This window comes from Sinocyclocheilus grahami, unplaced genomic scaffold (assembly GCF_001515645.1).
Source record: "Sinocyclocheilus grahami isolate Dianchi unplaced genomic scaffold, SAMN03320097.WGS_v1.1 scaffold989.1, whole genome shotgun sequence".
In the NCBI taxonomy this organism is placed as follows: Eukaryota; Metazoa; Chordata; class Actinopteri; order Cypriniformes; family Cyprinidae; genus Sinocyclocheilus; species Sinocyclocheilus grahami.
The window spans coordinates 85,031-104,822 of NW_015506168.1; the positions used below are offsets into that span (position 1 = coordinate 85,031).

The following is a 19,792-nucleotide window of genomic DNA, read 5'->3' on the forward strand; positions in this document are numbered from 1 at the left end:
TGTTTATTGAACTGTTGTATTAAATCAATATCACATTTGCAAACTCCTTTAATAATTATTAAAATCTGTCACTCTCCTTATCACGATCTGTGGGCGCACAGAAAATGAGAGCTCGCGAGTGAGTTCTCAAGACTCAAAAGCACGTGCAAATGATAAACGAGGAACCTGCGGGAATGAGTAGAATTATTATTATTAATAGCCACAATCCTGAGCCGAAATTCAATTCCTGCTCTGTGTTCTCTGCTAATAACCCGACTGTGAATGATGCGAGCGGCGTTATGTTGTCAGTGAGAAGCTGCAGCCGTGGCGGGGAGGATTTTTGGTGTGCTGGTGTTCTGACAAATAATGCTACCTATCAGATTATGCTTCCAACAAATCGTAAGAACACCGGCAGAACAACAACAATGCGCTACGTTTCTTTTCCCCTCATTTTTTTTTTCAATAGATGGAAATCCATCGTAGTGACGGAAAACTTTCATCCCTGAGTAGTATTATGTACATCCTACTGCACCACAGTAATATATTTCTGATAATTTCAAGCTAACCCAAACTTATATTTTGACGGGTTGCCATGAGGAACTTGTTTCTGTAGGTCTATGTAAATGATATGAAGATAGTTTTACTCCTATGAAACCGTCAAATGCTCATGAAGTGACTCTTAGAGGGAGTCAGAGCAGTTCTGGAGATGTTGTTCATGTATTCATGTCCTCATGTAGTGATACGACAGAAGCTGAAATCACCGCGAGCGTCGCACACTTTGTATGTGTAGAAAACGACACTGCTGGTCTGTAGGGCTAAGTATCGAGTTCGACCGAATTGCCTTGATACCATCGAGTATCGGAAAACGTCTTGTCGTTTGGTACCAAATTTCGATACCTAAGGGGTTAATCTCATCAGCGTCAGTGAGCCAATAAGCCTGCAGCACTAGCCGGTGTGTTCGACTAGAGGCGAGGCGCAGATCGATCATCCGCAAGAGCGATTTGAAAGCGCACGGAGCAGTCTGCTCTCTTTAGCTCTCGTGGTACTGTAATACCACCAGTATAGAGTAGCGCGGGAGCTGCGTGGAGTTCCCATCATATGCAGATGTCCGTTCATAATAACGTTACACGACCATTCATGCAAACTGTAGCATCATGCTACATAAGACAATAAATCAGATTTATATTCTGCTTTTACTCAAAACTCACTTTAAACCACCATCGAGTGTTTGTAATAACTTCCGATTGCCATCTAACAGGGCCGGATTTACGCAAAATTCCGTGACATTCCGCGTCATACAGTAAACTCCATTTATATGACTGGATTCCGCGATTCCGTCCGCGTTTTCTGCATCGCGGAAATCATAGATAATATTGAGGTGTTTTGCAACTTCAGTGTAACTTTAGTGGATTGGGATCTATTGCAACTTAAGCATCGTCTGCTGCTGCCTTACCTTTAAAGACAACTGATGCGTGCGTGATCTCTGAAGCAGCTGCAGTTAGCAAGCGCTTTCGGAGTGAGAGTGAATTCCGCTTTGATTGGTCAGACTCGTGACTCCCAACAAATCAGATGAGCGGTGGGCGGAGACTGCTTTAGGCCACAAAGTGGTGAGTTCTGACAGGCTGCATCAGAGCCAAATAGCGCGTTTCAAAATTAAGTCATTTTATCAACAAATCGGTTTTGATTACCGATACCGATAATCATAAAAATGCTTAATATCGGCCAGGCCGATAATCGGTCGACCACTATTCCATATGCTACTTTAAAAAGAATACATCAATTAGCAATAGATTATAAATTAGGGTGACCCATATGTCCTCTTTTCCCTGGACATGTCCTCTTTTTGGACCTACAAAAATGCATCTGGCCGGGATTTCTTAATTGCCCAAAATGTCTGGGATTCGTACGTTTTCTTAATCCCACTCCCGCTGAATCTCTGACCATTGCCGCCTGCTCTCGCAACATGTGTTTCGCTCCCGCGATTTTCGTGTCCACTCCTTTAAACATTCTAATATTGTGTATAATTTTGTGGTGAGTTCTGACAGGCTGCATCAGAGCCAAATAGCGCGTTTCAAAATTAAGTCATTTTATCAACAAATCGGTTTTGATTACCGATACCGATAATCATAAAAATGCTTAATATCGGCGCCAATAATCGGCCAGGCCGATAATCGGTCGACCACTTCCATATGCTACTTTAAAAAGAATACATCAATTAGCAATAGATTATAAATTAGGGTGACCCATATGTCCTCTTTTCCCTGGACATGTCCTCTTTTTGGACCTACAAAAATGCATCTGGCCGGGATTTCTTAATTGCCCAAAATGTCTGGGATTCGTACGTTTTCTTAATCCCACTCCCGCTGAATCTCTGACCATTGCCGCCTGCTCTCGCAACGTGTTTCGCTCCCGCGATTTTCGTGTCCACTCCTTTAAACATTCTAATATTGTGTATAATTTTAGCACATCAGGGAGGGTGTGGATGTCTCAGGATGTGGTGCATTTAAATATTTTTGAATGAGCGTTTGCGCTGTTTTCTTTCACTTTCGATTTCGCGATCACACGCACTCTGTGTAAAGGGAGCACATCTTACAAGGTCAGATATTTGTCAATGAGCTCTGAATCTGTTGAGCAGCAAATACTCCAGCATGGTCTTGTCAGTCATCTCTCATTATTCTTGACCTGTGATCAGTCAAAGCTGACTCCGGTAGCTCTTGTTGGATGCAGGGTTGCCAAGTAGGGCTGGGCAAAAAAAAATCGATTTTCCGATTAATCATTTTTTTTTAAATGACATCGATTCGATATCGATTCTCAAAAGCCACGAATCAATCTTTTCCAGATCTGATTAACGTGAATCTTATCATTAGTCTTCTCCACTAGATGTCACCCTTATTTACCTGGCATGATGTTACAACGTCTGGGATTCGTACGTTTTCTTAATCCCACTCCCGCTGAATCTCTGACCATTGCCGCCTGCTCTCGCAACATGTGTTTCGCTCCCGCGATTTTCGTGTCCACTCCTTTAAACATTCTAATATTGTGTATAATTTTAGCACATCAGGGAGGGTGTGGATGTCTCAGGATGTGGTGCATTTAAATATTTTTGAATGAGCGTTTGCGCTGTTTTCTTTCACTTTCGATTTCGCGATCACACGCACTCTGTGTAAAGGGAGCACATCTTACAAGGTCAGATATTTGTCAATGAGCTCTGAATCTGTTGAGCAGCAAATACTCCAGCATGGTCTTGTCAGTCATCTCTCATTATTCTTGACCTGTGATCAGTCAAAGCTGACTCCGGTAGCTCTTGTTGGATGCAGGGTTGCCAAGTAGGGCTGGGCAAAAAAAAATCGATTTTCCGATTAATCATTTTTTTTTAAATGACATCGATTCGATATCGATTCTCAAAAGCCACGAATCAATCTTTTCCAGATCTGATTAACGTGAATCTTATCATTAGTCTTCTCCACTAGATGTCACCCTTATTTACCTGGCATGATGTTACAACAGAAAGCATTCAGTAATCCATTCAGCACTTATCATGGCCATACGCATGATTCGCAATGTTCAGGTGAAATGCTATAGTAATACTATAAGGTAGCTCTTGTTGGATGCAGGGTTGTCAAGTAGGGCTGGGCAAAAAAAAATCGATTTTCCGATTAATCTTTTTTTTTTTTAATGACATCGATTCGATATCGATTCTCAAAAGCCACGAATCAATCTTTTCCAGATCTGATTAACGTGAATCTTATCATTAGTCTTCTCCACTAGATGTCACCCTTATTTACCTGGCATGATGTTACAACAGAAAGCATTCAGTAATCCATTCAGCACTTATCATGGCCATACGCATGATTCGCAATGTTCAGGTGAAATGCTATAGTAATACTATAAATCTGCGGAAGCATTTGATATCACGCATAAGGCACCATGATTTTCGCAGTGAATGAATGAATGACAGATGGCGCGGTGCACTGTTTTGTGCACACTACACATACTAAAGCGCGGATGACGCTTGCGGTGTTTTCAGCTTCTGCCGTCTCGCTATATGATGATATGAACACGAATGTCATCTCCAGCTGCTCTGAGAGTCACTTCATTAGCATTTTACCGTTTCATTTGAGAAAACTACCGTCATATCACATACACAGCAGCTGCAAGTTCTTCACGGCAACCCGTCAAAATTAAAGTTTAGTTTAACGTTAAGCTGTCAGAATATATTACTATTTAGCAGTCTGAAGACTCAATGCTACTACTGCTAATAAATATTAATAAATCTTTATTTTTAAAGGAATAATCACATCGGTTTTATTTTTAATTTTAATAGTAAATCTCTGTTGTGCAGCACTTTGTTTGCCAAAAAAATAAAAGGGTTTAATTTTCATTATAAATTAAATTAATGTTTTATCAGGGATGCACCGATAGGATTTTTTGGGGCCGATACCAATACCGATTTTAACAAATACTTATTGGCCGATTTAATTGGATGAAGGACCATCACCTTCAACTCAACCTTGCCAAGACAGAACTGCTTGTGGTTCCATCAAACCCATCGTTTCATCACAATTTCACCATCCATTTAGGCACATCAACCATAACTCCTTCAAAAACAGCCAGAAACCTTGGAGTTATGGTTGATGATCAGCTGACTTTCTCAGACCACATTGCAAAAACTGCTAAAAGTCCTGCAGATTTGCTTTATTCAACAGGAAGATGATCAATACCTTTCTTTCGGAACATGCTTCACAACTCCTTGTTCAAGCTCTTGTTCTGTCCAGGCTGGACTATTGCAATGCTCTCTTGGCAGGTGTTCTAGCCAGTTCTATCAAACCTCTACAATTTATCCAAAATGCGGCAGCAAGATTAATCTTCAATGAGCCGAAAAGAACGCACGTCACACCTCTGTTCATCAATTTGCACCGGCTACCAATAGCTGCTCGCATAAAAAAGGCATTAATGTTTGTCTACAAAACCACCACTGGCTCTTCACCCCTTTACCTAAATTCATTACTTAAGACTTATGTGCCCTCTAGAAGCTTGCGTTCTGCAAGTGAACGGCGTATTATTGTTCATCCCAAAGAGGCACAAAATCACTTTCACAGAGTCCTTAACCATCTTCAAGAAACGACTAAAAACACACCTGTTCCATCTTTATTTAACCCTCTATCTCTAGCACTTTCTATTCTATTTTAATTCTGCCTTATCTATTTGTCTTTTATATTTAAAAAAATAACTAACACTAGCTTTCTATTTTTCTATTCTATCTACTTGTTTTTCTTTTTGTGTATGTGTGTTTATATAGTATGTGTGTATGTGTGTCATGAAATCACGCAGTGTGAATTATCAAAGACACGATCGCCAAATATTTGGCATGCTAAATATCTGGACCTGTCGATGATTCACAATCCTGCTGTGTGAAATGAGTTGTGAAAAACACATCGACGATGACCTACAGCCAATGAGAGACCAAGATACAGGACAGTGGGAAGTTCGGGGAGGAGTTATATGAAACGTAGTTTGTGGACCAGTGTTGCCAAATCCGCGATTGCCGCCGGTTGTTTTTCATGTCAGAAGGTTGAAGCGACCCCAATAACGTGATATTTAGGCCCTGGAATGTGAATTGTACAAGGAGAACCCCACCAAAAAAAATTTTATTTAAAAAGATTTGTCAGGTAAATCATTTATAAATCTACGCAAACACAGGAGAATACATCGCGGTTTCAAAATAAAAGCTCAAACCCTCACTCTGAGTTTACACGTTTTGATGTCCACATATTCTTTTAATTACAGTGGCATTTCTGTCCTAAAGAAATGGCCAAATATTAAAGATTAAGTGGACATTTGAATGAAATGGTGCTTGGTCAATATTAAACGAGGATTAGATCGCACAGTAATGTGTAAAAACAATCGTCAAGCCATTGGCGCCCCTTGCAGGCCTTTGTTGTCATGCGTAATATACATTAACTCTATTGTTTATAATACATTATGTATTTTAACAATTTAGTTCAATAAAACCATATGATTTCTTGCTTTTGATACTTTATTTGAACTAATTATTATTGCCTCATTGCTATTATATATGTATTTAAGTAATTTTAAAAGCTATTGTTCACTTACATCTATTTGTATTACCACAAAATTTTTTATTATAATTATAGGGCACTATAATATCAGTTTTATTTCCAAATTCATTTTTTTCCATTTTAATTTTTCTATACTCTGTTTTAATGGTTAAATAAAATGTTATTAATTAAAAAAGCCTGTCTAATTAATTGAGTTTTACGGTTTTATCTTTACCAAATTCTGTTTTCCATTATTTTCTGGATTCCGTTTTAAAGGTTCCATTACATTTTAATAATCAAAAGCATCTCCAATTGATTTAAAAAAAAAAAAAAAAATTCAGAAATACATTTGTTTCATGTACATTTGTTCAGAAATGTTTATTTCAGAAATACTGCACATTTACATATTTCTCCTAAATAAATTCTGGTAAATAATATTTCTGGTAAATACTCCTTTAAAAGGTGTTTTTGGATTATAATTATGTTATTAGTAGACTAGAACACGTGGATATATCATTCTTACACTATAATACTGAACTTTGATTTCAGTTATTTGGACTATGAGATGGGCACTTGCTTCTTGCACTCTATGTTGCATTTTACTCTTTTACTTTTGGATTTCATTTGGTTTAATGAAATATAGTTTAATAAAATATTCTTAAGTAAAATTGTAGTTTTTTTTTGTGTGGGAAATTAATCGTTTAGATTAGGGCTGCACGATAAATCGCATGTGATATACAGACAAGCTGCGCAAAACCACGATCATATTTTGCGCATGTTTTGCGCAGCTTGTCGGTGAACAACGGCTCTGTGTAGATAATGCTGCTCCATGTGAAAGCACGCACGTGAACTGGCTTTACTGACAAGATGCGCACTAAATATCGCATGCGATTTTATCGTGCTGCCCTAGTTTCGATTAATCGATAAATTAGTCGATAGATTAATCGAAATAAAAACAGTCGTTAGTGGCAGCCCTACATATATATAAAATTCACAAAAATTAATGTTGGCCCTGTTGCTACTTTTAGTGATTTTTAGCAAATGAGGATGATGTTAATGTTAAAGGTACAGGGCAAATTAATTTGTTTACGTGCTTTTGTTGTTGAAAGCTGAGTGCAGCTTATGTATTTGTGCAGCTCTGTTGGTCTTCAAGGCTCTGTAATTGTCTAATCTATGATACAGGAAGTAGTTACTGTAAGAAGCAGCCCTACCCAGCACAGAGCTTTCCTGTTGCATTGATCAAATCTAGCTGTGATTTTAATGTTTTAGACTTGCTTACTTACACTGAAGCCCTCTGGGAAGGGAAGCGACTCTACGTCTGCTTTCAAGGCTGCTTTTAGAAGCTTGATAATCAAAAGATTTCATGCATGGAAATGTAAATTATTTATGGGCTTTGATTATTCTACATTCTTATTCTACTCTTTACGTAAATGGCTTAATTATTTGTGCTTCTTAATTATGCAGTGGGGGGGCTTTTGTTTCGAATTAGAGGCAATCCGGCATCATTTGTTTGAATGGACAACAACAAAACAGTACAACGACAAACTCACTTATATTAAATGTATAACTTTTATTAACAAAACAAATAAAAATATATAATGCTATAGGCCTAATATAAAAAAAATTATAATAATAACTTACACAAAGTTTAAAAATACAAAAAACTGAAAATCACTGTGGAACCAAATAAATAAGAAACAGAGAATGTTTATAAGCAAAAAAATAAAAAAGCTTGGAGGCACGGCCATACACCTTGATGTAAAATAAATTAAATAAATTATAGTGTTAATAGAATTATAGTGTTTGAAACTTGCAATTATTTTCCAGTAGAAGTGTTTAAAATTTGTAGCCGTCACAGTTACATTTATAGCTGTGACAATTTTATATATTATAGCAATGTTCAAATAAATTAGGATATTTGTTGAAATTTTTTTTTATAGTGTGTGTGTGTGTGTGTGTGTGTGTGTGTGTGTGTGTGTGTGTAATGACGTAATGCTGGAACGAAACGAATCCATGCTAAGTAACAGGACACATTTAACTGTACTGCAGAGAGATGCATGAACACACAGACATGTGTGAAAACGCCCTGCAAATCGCAAATGCACTTCCTGTGCTGCGGTCCCAATCAAAAACACTATTACACTGCTGTAAGAATGCAGCTTCCTTTTATTCATTAATGACAATAAACTATATTTGTGAATGGCACAATACACTACAGTTAAATAAACAATGAATGTTCTCCTTGAATGTAAAGTACAGTAAAACAGGACACAACAAGGTTTTTGTGCTGGTCATGAACGGCCAGTATGTCAGATTTTTACTTGCTTTGGCAACATTTTCACTGTGTATGTATGTATGTATGTATATATATGTATATATATATATATATATACATATAAGACTAATATTTTAGTATTAGTCAGTGAAAATGTTGCCAAAGCAAGTAAAAATCTGACATACTGGCCGTTCATGACCAGCACAAAAACCTTGTTGTGTCCTGTTTTACTGTACTTTACATTCAAGGAGAACATTCATTGTTTATTTAACTGTAGTGTATTGTGCCATTCACAAATATAGTTTATTGTCATTAATGAATAAAAGGAAGCTGCATTCTTACAGCAGTGTAATAGTGTTTTTGATTGGGACCGCAGCACAGGAAGTGCATTTGCGATTTGCAGGGCGTTTTCACACATGTCTGTGTGTTCATGCATCTCTCTGCAGTACAGTTAAATGTGTCCTGTTACTTAGCATGGATTCGTTTCGTTCCAGCATTACGTCATCTGATGGCAGGCTGTATTTTTAGCCAAGAAATGCAATTGGCTGGCAGCTAATTAAATTACAGCCCTCTGTTTAGGCTGTTTGATGGATGGTCAATGAATGGCCGTTCTTCCAGCTCTCCATTTGATGGCAGGGCAGGACGGGGGCGAGACAACCAATGACAGTCCAGCTGAGGAGGGAATTCACTGGGGATCCTCTGGAAAAAGACACACACTGTGTGTGTGTTGAAACTGTGAGCGTGTTTATTCCACAGCACAGTGTTTTAATGACTCACGTGGATCAGAGATGAAATCATACTAGTCCCAAAAATGGAATGGCATTATTTCATTTAAATTCATCCGGGATGTTTGGCACATGCATGGCAGGATGCTGTTCGGGGTGAGTCCACACGCTGCTGTCAAGTGTTTAATAAAATCACCAGCTGACTGCTCCACCCATAAAGAGATCCATCTGTGTCTTCCTTTATTCCCTTCCCATCACAGGAAAGAAGGAATAAGAACAGTATTTAATGCATAAAGTCATAGATATGACTAATATCAGTTAGGGATAACCGCAATACTGCGCTATTGACAAGCAAACCGCAGAGGAATGCAAGAACCGCAGCAACCGATATCGATACCGATAAAGATACCTTGACTTCGATACCGGTTCCTGAATGATACTTTTTTCGATACCAATTTTATCTTTTCTTTTTTCATAAGGATATGCCCTTCTCCTTTTACACTTCATGCATGTGTACTGAATATTAAACAAATTAGTAATGATAGCATAATGTGTACCATGCTGATTTGTACAGAGGCTCCGTAGATTTGCACTTAACAAGCCTAAACAGACAGTGAATGAGAGCGAGATCGACTGAGTGCGTGCGATTACTTGCGTCTGTCCTCCAGGCCAAGTCATATATATTTGTGAAAATAGGTTGTCATGTCCAAGGAAAGCGAAATCTCTGTCTTAGCATCGACGCATAGCTGGTCAGCTGAGCCTTCTAAAGTGACGCTCAAAGTTAAAATGATTTCAACAGCGTGTTTCATTACGTCTCTTTGATTGAATGAATCAGCGTTTTTGAACGTGTAGTTGAATGACAGTCCCTTTCCACCACCTTGCGGTGCAACACTGTAACTGCACTGACTGACAGCCCGCCTAGAACGCGCACAAGTGGAAATATCAATAGAAAGTCTAGATTAAATTGATTATTACGTTTTGAATATGGATATTTTTATTATAAAAACGGATCGATTCGCTACAGAAGGAGCTAAAGAGAGCAGACTGCTCCGTGTGCTTTCGATTCACTCTCGCGGATGATCGATCTGCGCCTCGCCTCTAGTCGAACACACCGGCTAGTAGTGATGCATGATCATGATTTTTCATGGCCGATTCCGATACCGATTTTTTACAAGCAAACTGGCCGATTCCGATACCGATTTCCGATTTTTTTTTTATTTTTATCAAACAACAAACAAGAAAGAATAAAAGTACACATAAGCAAAATATTTATTTGGTATTTAACAGGCTAAACTAAGTTTTGGCTATTGAAAACAACAACTGTAACCATCTGAAATTAACAGCAGTAACTGCACAGTAAATAGGCTACATTCAATACAAACATAGGTAGGCCTACTGACAAATACATTTAGCTTTTGTTTTTAAATTGGGTTGAAACTATAAACTGGCCTTAAATGAAAACATTAACAGTAACCATGTAATTTTAAAGGCAACAACTGCGTAGTTCTACAATCCAAACAACACAATCAAAACACATTCAACACTCCAAACAAAGATGTTACTTAATCAGCATTCAGCATTTGTTTTCGTTTTTAAATTTGGTGTAAAGAAAAAAAATATCTTTACCAGTGAAACGAAATAAAACCAAAGTAGGCTATATAAATAAATTATTCCAAAATGTTAACTACGACAGATGCTTTTTAAATCACATTAAGTCAATGTAATTTTAAGATAAAATATTTGCCACCTTAAATTGATTTCTAGGAGACTTTTTACCTTTACAAAGTCCCATTCTTTCCTAACCTCATTGAACGCATGTGTCATCTTTCACGCCAAATGATGTCACGTTTGTTTCTTTTTGTTAAAACCTATGCATGTTTAACTAAGTCTTTCCCATCCATACTTTGGGAACAACTCAGAAAGTCAAGTTCTCTTTTTCTTGTCAAGCCCTGAAAAGTGTTTGCAACAGTTTGTAATCGAGATGATCTGGATTCAGTGAAGAGTTGGACTTTTATTTTTCTTTGATGGGCGGTTTAGTCCATTTCATCTGGTGAGGAAGTGCAAGTTTATTTAATCTTTAAAGTGCATGCTGGTGTTTTCTGCACTACAGTTTAGCATGCACCTTACTGGCTTCCAGGCATATTTCTGTGGATCTACAATAAATCCTCAGAATTAATCTACAAGACATAATAGGAGCATAGAGGACAGTGCTTATTAGTTGGCAATTTTGGGAAGTCTGTTGGCTTGTAAATATGTTCCTTGATCCTGTAGACTGTCTCTCAGAACTGAACTTGTTGTGTTGTCTTTTATTCTGTGTTATGTTGTTATGGAGATGGTACGCCACAGTTGGCTAGTGAACGAGACGCAGTCATTGAAATGCGACCAGTGTGTCTTTTTGTTGGGTGTGGAGGAGAAAAACTGAGTCAGTACGTTTTTGTCAGTAGATAAATGTTCACGACTAGAAGTGGACCGAAAGAAGTCAGAAAGAAGATTGGAGAGATGTTTTGAGAAATCGATAGTCACATTCATTGTTTTGTCCTGATGAAATAAAGATTACAATCTATATTACAATTCCTTTAGTTTATTTTTTTTCTTAAGCCCATAATCCTTTCAAACTTTTCTGTGTCATCTAGCAAAAAATCTAACCTAAATCAGTTGTGCTACCATGACCATTTTCCCGTTTCATTCTAGTTACAGAATATTATATAGCCCTAGTTTCTTACCTGCCTTACTTGGAGGGAAAAATGTTTCCTAGAAGGGATGTTCATTTTAACCGGTTAACCGTTAACCGACTGGGATAATTTTTGACCAATTAATGCAATCAGTTAAACGGTTTAAAAACCATACTATGAGTTCAACCAGATTCTTTCATTTAGAGTTTGGTTAGGAAGGAAGATGGAGGCGATCCACTTTCACAGTCACACACACACACACACACACACACACACAAATAATTAAAAAAAACTGGATAGTGGTCTGCTGAGGGGGAAACGGTTTCCTTTGTCTGCTCACATGCATACTTGTGTCCTGACATCAGTGATGGAGAGACGCCACTGGTCCAGCCCACATTCATTCAAGCCCCAGGATAGTTTGATTGGGTAATTATTTGCACCGCAAGCTCAATGAAAAAGTGAAGCCAGCTGTCAAACAACCTGAGAGCAACGCACTCCTCAGTCACTTCTCATGTCACCTCTGTATGCTCATTGTCAGAGTGTGATAAGGCTGGTGGGTTGCCATTTTTCGATACATAATGGTACTGAAATGTTAGAAACCGTTTCAATACTCATTTTCCACAATATTGATACACCATCTACTCTCGTACGCTCTCTTCTCTCGGACAGCTCTCTGACACACACCACAGTGTGTGTGTTGTAATTGTATAAGTATATAGTCTAGGGCTGTGAATCTTTGGGTAGTCAGCGAATCGATTTGATTCACGATTCATAGGTTTTCGATTCAAGAACGATTTTTGATAATTCAGAACCATTCGATTCGATTCACAATTAAATTCGATTTGATTCGATTCTGCATTATTTAAGTGCATTCACTGGATTATTTAAATGCTAACTCCTAAATTCTTTAAATGCTTAGTCAGGGTGCAATTTACACAGCAGCCTTTATGGTTAGAGAACCATAGGTTACAGAAAAACCCCCACTTTTGTCCATTGTTAGATCCTAGTTTATTGATGCTACGGCATGACATGGCATATGTAGAAATGTATGTAAGCCAAGATTTAAAAAAAGAGCTTTAAAAGTATTATGTATAGGCTAACATTTTGTCACACCAGAGGTGTAGCCATCATTTCAGAAGTGACAGAAATGTCAAATACAATAATTGTATGTATGTTTTATTATGATTTATTTTTTACATTTTACAAGGAATTATTTTCTTATCTCTTACTTTGAATTTGCTATAAGAAATCAAATGCACTGCTGGACAATAATCAATCATTTGTAATCTACTTTTTTTTTCCCTAATGGCAATTTTATGATCGATTTATATACTACAAACAATTATTTAAATTTTCTGCACAGAATAAGGAAGAACATGTACTTTATAGTTTCTGTACTGTACTAAATGAATGTATTTAACTTTTCCTCTCCATCAGCGAATGATGATTCTGAGATAAAAAGCACCGGATGTCTGTTTTATTATAACAACAAATGCTACTTTCATGCATCTGATTATCAGATAAACCTTGTGCTCTTATTTCAGAAACGTTGAGCTTTCCTGCAATTTTCCAACAAAATGAAAGTTTGAGTGTGTAACTTTTTCAATTACAGAAATTGTCATTTTTATTGTAATTTTTCTGACTGTAAAGCAAGCATGGAATACTCATTATTTTACAATGAAGTTATAGTATAATAGTAGTATATGTCTGCTCAATAATAATAATAATGTGATTATTATTATTATTATTATTATTATTATTATTATAGTTAAGAAATACTTTGACTACGGTCAAACAAAAACTGAATACCACCCGGTGGTATTGACAATGGTATATGGAATATCAATATTTTTCAAGGTATTATATCAAAGTTATAAATTCCATTTTCGTGACAACACTGGGCTTTGACTTCCCTCCGGAGTGCTCAAAAACAAACAAACAAGTGCAGAGCCCTGCATAGTATGCTGGGTGCATGTAATATGTCTCCTGGTTATTATGAATTGGATTCTTCTTCTGCAGTCCACTTCCTGTGTTGTTTGTGTGCAGCTGTTAGAGGAAAAGCAGGTCTAGAGTATCAGACTCAGGTTACAGTGCGAATGTGGAACAAAGAGTGAGGCTTGACCCTGATCTCCTTACTCACACATACAAACACTTCTCAGCGGTTCACCTCCAACTGCTCCTGTTCTCGGCCCATGCGCTCGAGCCTCCCGATGAATGCTTGGCCTCTTGCTTTCGTCCAGACCCGAACGCAGCCCTCCAGTTGGGCAAGTTCACTTTCACAAACACATCTGACACTTAACCATGTTTCCCTCCAGCTGACCTCATTTTCAACTCCATCGCATTGCCTTGTGTGCAGCCAAATCAGAGGCCAGTTTTAGCTCGGTTGCTTTTCATCCCTCCCTTTCCCAGTGTTTGTCAATGTGATTCCTAACGTTGTCATATTTCTCTTTACGCAGATGTGAAGAAGGACTGGTCAGATCACGCGCTGTGGTGGGAGAAGAAGAAGACCTGGCTGCTAAAGACGCACTGGACGCTGGATAAATACGGCATTCAGGCCGACGCCAGGCTGCTCTTCACGCCGCAGCACAAGCTGTTGCGCCTGCAGCTGCCCAACATGAAGCACATGAGGGTGAAGGTCAACTTCTCTGACCGCGTCTTCAAGGCCGTGTCCGACATCTGCAAAACCTTCAGTGAGTGCTGCTGCCTTCCCTAAAATATTACTCCGCTTTTTCATAGCTCCATTAGCCTAACTCGATCTCCCCGCTGGTCGAGAAGAACAGCAAGTCAGGATAATTGTGTTATTTTGCTATACTTTAGAGCGCATTCAGCCTTCAGTGCTGAGACAGATGTAGGCTTTGCTAGAGAGATGGTGCTAAATCAGAATACAGCGACAGCTTAAAGGCCCCATCAAATGCACCGACAAACACAATTGTTTTCATGTGCTGATGTATTTCCTGTAGACCAATCTAAGGGCACATGCTTTTTAAAAATCCAATAGCCTTTAGCTTTGTAACACCCCAGCGTACTGCTAACACTGCCCACGGTTTTAAAAATAGTATGTGAAACAGTACATTATACGTATAGCAATGAACATCTAAAGTATGCTGTGTTGTCAAAAGTGATCATCTGATATGGGTTTTTAATGGCTTATGTGGATATCTTGGACACTGATGATCGATAATAATGCCAATATATATGATATCAATCAGTTTAATGATAATAAAACAACATTGCCGCAATAGAGTTAGTACTTTTTTCACATAATATTTATGTAAATTATTTTGAAAATCAATTTGTTAAAAAAATAAAAATAAATCGAACTTGTTTAATCTGTAAGAAAAATTATCCGCTGGATTGTAAACCGCACTGACGTGTAGACGAGATATGTAAGCCTGCAGCACAAAAGCAGTCTTAAGTCTCTGGGGTATATTTGTAGCAATAGCCAACAATACATTGTATGAGTCCAAATTATTGATTTTTCTTTTATGCCAAAAATCATTAGGATATTAAGTAAAGATCATGTTCCATGAAGATATTTTGTAAATTTTCTACCGTAAATATATTAAAACTTAATTTGATTTTTTTGCACCCTCAGATTCCAGATTTTCAAATAGTTGTATCTCTGCCAAATATTGTTCTATCCTAACAAACCACACATCAATGGAAAGCTTATTTATTGTACAGATGTATAAATCTCAATTTAAAAAAATTGACCCTTATGACTGGTTTTGTGGTCCAGAGTCACATATGTGTCAAAGCATCGGGGAACAGAAAACTGCACTCATCAAATCACTTCACAGGAACTTTAATACAAAACAATGTAACACACAGGGTTTTGACTAACTCTTTAGCAGCTAAAGTATCCCTATCCCTAGTAGTATTGTTATACTTATGAATATTGGAATAGTATTACAAAAATAATGTAGTTCTTCTGAATGTATTTTAATCAATTCACATTCACACGGCATTGCAGCATTTCGGTTAAACCTATAGTCCTCATACTCACAACAAACTAACAGAAAAATTGCACCACCAAAAAATTTAACTAGAATTTTCAATTTGAAGATATGTCTTGAATAACTAATGTGAGCGCTCTAAATGAACCCAGACCCCTCACATCATAGGAGCTGCTTGTGTGGTTTGCTGTTTAACATGCATTAAGGGGCAGTTTGTGTTCTCTATTCCTTCTGCTCTGTTTTTAATTGTTGGTCTGTATACACATGCATCAGACGGATGTCGTTTTTGGCGTTATGTCTTTTGTTCTCAGCATCTCAAACTATGCGCTTCTGTTCATAAGATGCTCACAAGTTGTCTGTTTCATTCTGATGTGCTCTTATGTCATCTGTAAATGGACCTAACGCAGAATTTGGCTAAAATAATACATGATGATGCTGATGATATTTACTACTGTGCATCATTGTTCTACCTTTTGGAAAATCCTGTTGTACTGCTGTTGTTTTGAGGCTTGAGTGCTGTGATAATGCCATAGCACTGGTATCTAATAACTGAATTGGTTAAAGGTGTGCTTGACCACATTTCTTGTTTTCTGGTCTTTTGGCTGGTGTTTATTATTTGTTAAACACACTGATCTGTATTTCGTAGCATAGATAAGACCCAGCATGCCCTTGAACCGCTCCAAATCCTGTTTCGTAAACCGTTCTTATCAGTGTAACTGGCTGATGGTAACTTTTGTTGTGTCCATATATAGAAAACAAGGCCTTATGAGCACTTACAGGTTGAATCTTTTTCGCTGTCAATATTTGCAAAAAAAAGTCTTTAGACCAGGAAAGAAGTCAGATGACTTCCTCGTTCTCAAATTGATTTTAATTGATCCCAACTCTCTCTCTCTCTCTCTTTAAATGCCCCTGTTAAGAGGATAGTTCACCCAAAAAGTGAAATTTAACTTAAACCCTCAGGTCATCCAAGATGTAGGTGACTTTTTTTGTTCTTCAGTAGAACAGTAAAGAAGATTTTTATCTGAAGCCGTGGTTCTTGGTGATTCATAAAATGCACGTCAGCGGCTGCCGTCACTTTGAGAGTTTAAAAAAGCATATACAGGTAACACAAAATGAATACCTGTGGCTCCTGACGAAATATTGAGGTCTTATTACAGGCAATATTAGCAAGGATATTTTAAATTGATCAAAAGTGATAAAGACATTTATAATGTTACAAAAGATTTCTATTTCAGATAAATGCTGTTCTTCTGAACTTTCTATTCATCAAAGAAACCTGAAAAAATCTACTCCGCTGTTTTCAACATCATAATAATAAATGTTTTTGAGCTGCAAATCAGAATATTAGAATGATTTCTGAAGGATCATGTGACGTGTAATGATGCTAAAGCTCTGCTTTGAAATCACAGGAATAAATTATATTTTCAAATAAAAACTAGTTATTTTAAATAGTAAAAATATTTCAAAATGTTACCGTTTTTGCTGTATTTTGGATCAAATAAATGCAGGCTTGGTGAGCAGAAGAGAATTCTTTAAAAAAACATTAAAAATCTTACTGTTCAAAAACTTTTGACTGGTATGTTAGCCTATAGTTTGAAGTAAAAAATATTAATATTAATAAGGAGAGTCTGAGATTTATTTGACAGTGATTTCACATTTCTTGTTTGTATGAAGGCTAAATACCAATAAAAGGTGAACATTTATTTATTTGCGCCATTTTTTTCCTAACATGTTAAATAGTTTTATAGGAGTAGGTTTCATAGAGTTGGCAAATTAATTTTTCATGAGTTTGTAGGTACAGACATCTGTTGTGGCCGTTCTTGGCCGTTTTTATGAGGCTTTTTCAATAGTGTTCATATCGATATCGGAATTATATCGTATCGACCGGAATTGAGAAATATATCGTGATATAAATTTTGGCCATATCGTCCAGCCCTACTTTTATGTGCGTGTATAGTCTGCGCTGCTCTAAAGCGCCTGCTCCATGCAGTGCTGCAGAGCCGCGGCACATTGTAGCAGGAGACCGATTTCACTGATCACGTGAAGAAAGATGCTTTCAGTGCGAGAGCTTCGGGGGTAGAGCCTAGTTTATACTCGCCGCATCAGCACGAGCGCTAAAGTGTGCTCAGCACGCGGCAAAAATTACGTGAATATCGAGGAAATGATGGAAGACGGAGAATTTGGTTTTCAAGCTAAAGTAAAGTAAAAGACCGCTTCTTAAACTAGAGAAGGTGAACATGCTGGTATTCTTGTGGGAAAAAACATGCAAGCACTGTCACCGAGCAATAGGGATGTAATGATAAACTGTGAGCCGGTTGAAAATCGATTCAAATATGTGACGATTCAAATCAGTTGAGATGCTAAACAAATCGCGATCAGTTAGGGTTAGGAGTTTATATGAATGCATGTCTGAGGGGAGCTTACTTTCGTAAGTTACTTTCGTCTTTAGAAAAGTTTAGATGGTATTTTTCTCTCATAGAGTGAATCTGCGTCTCGTTCAGCTCGTCTGCTGTTTCTGTTTCATGCAGATATTTTTATTTATAGTTTCACAAAACTGAAGTCAAACCATTCTGTTTTTGCTTCAAATTTAGAAATTATACAATGTAATTTAGATAAAAAAATCCTCATGTTGCATGTATGCAGCATCTTTGTTTGGATAATGATTATTATGTTTAATGATTATTAAACATAATTATATCATTGTTTGGAAATGATTGCCTCTAATTTTAAATGGAAAGAGCACAGACAAAGCCTTATTTTGTTTTATATGAAGATATTTATTTTATTTGTGTTATTTATTTGATTTGGAGCTTGTTTTAAAATGTTAATTTAGTTTTGTTATTTACATTTACATTTATATTGAAATTTTGTTATTTAGCAGATGCTTTTATCCAAAGCGACTTACAAATGAGGACAATAGAAGCAATCAAAACCAACAGAAGAGCAATATACAAAAGAGCGACCAGTGGGAAGAATGAGTCTGGAGCCCTGTGATATGTGTACTTTTACTTTAGGCCTTAAACTGAAAATGGTTGTGAATAGCTGTGATGTGAAGTGCAGCTCTTGAATTAGTCTGTGTTTTCATTCAGAGGCCATATCATTGTTCACCGCTGGCTTCATAATGCTAACTCTCTCTCTGGTGGTATCAGTTGTTCTGGTGGGCGTTTTCTCCTCACGTTACTGTTGCATTCTCATGTGAGGCATGCAGTGATTTGGAGTGTGTGTGTATTATTTGCCTCTTAGAGCGAGCGGACTGTGTTTCTGCAGAGTGCTTTGCCTAACACACGAACTGCTCGTCAGAGAAGAAATAAAATGATAAATGTGTGGTTTCTCAGTCAGAGCGTTCTTTGCAAGTTTCTTGTGAGTTACGGCTGTTTAATTTGGGAGCGTTTGCTGAAGGATCTTCTGTTTGTTGTTGATTGCACTCCAGTGACCTGCTGCAGTTCGCTCACATATGGCTGTAAAAGGGCAGACTCGGAGAGAGAGAACTGCCATCTGGTAGTCCTTAAAACCTCTGGAATGCTTTTGCTTTAGTAACACAACTAAACAAGCCATTCCTGCCAAGCCGTGAAGCCCCTCCCCAACACACTTGCACTCCGTCACACTCGTTTCCTCCAGGACTGTGGAAAATCCAGGGAGTGCGAGTCGTCCTGCCATAATGCTTAAAGTAGTGGAGAATCAAACTGCAAGAATTTCAATAAAAAGTCATTTAATGCTGAAACCGTCAACGCCAGTTACTAGCAATGGTTTTTTGAATGTTTCACTCTGGATGCAAAATCCAAAAGGTGTGGCAACAAGTCAGCTGCATAAACTGAATAAATAATAAAAGAGATGTAACGATCTATTAAATCAATGTTATTTTTCCCCTCAAATTCCTTTTCTTCTGAATTCTGTTTTAATGTTTAATTAAATTTTAGTAATTAAAAAGCTTGTCTAATTAACTGGAATCATGAAGCTTGTATAATTTAACAGCAATTTATTAACATTGTAAAAAAAAAAAAGCTAAATTTTAGGGCCCGATTAATGCCATTTTATTTCTCTGTTTTAATGCTTTAATTACGTTTTAATAATCAAAAAGCATGTCTAATCTGAAAGGTGTGGCAACAAGTCAGCTGCATAAACTGAA

At 37.4% G+C, this 19,792-nt stretch overlaps 1 protein-coding gene across 1 annotated transcript in view; it reads left to right on the top strand.

Moving 5' to 3' along the window:
* The window catches only part of LOC107565223 (fermitin family homolog 2-like), a 60,823-nt gene that overhangs the window by 12,915 nt on the left and 28,116 nt on the right, over window positions 1-19,792 (top strand). Inside the window, exon 3 of the mRNA XM_016250441.1 lies at window positions 14,167-14,400. Within this exon, the coding sequence (XP_016105927.1) occupies window positions 14,167-14,400 (234 nt within the window). The remainder of the gene's footprint in view (window positions 1-14,166; window positions 14,401-19,792) is intronic.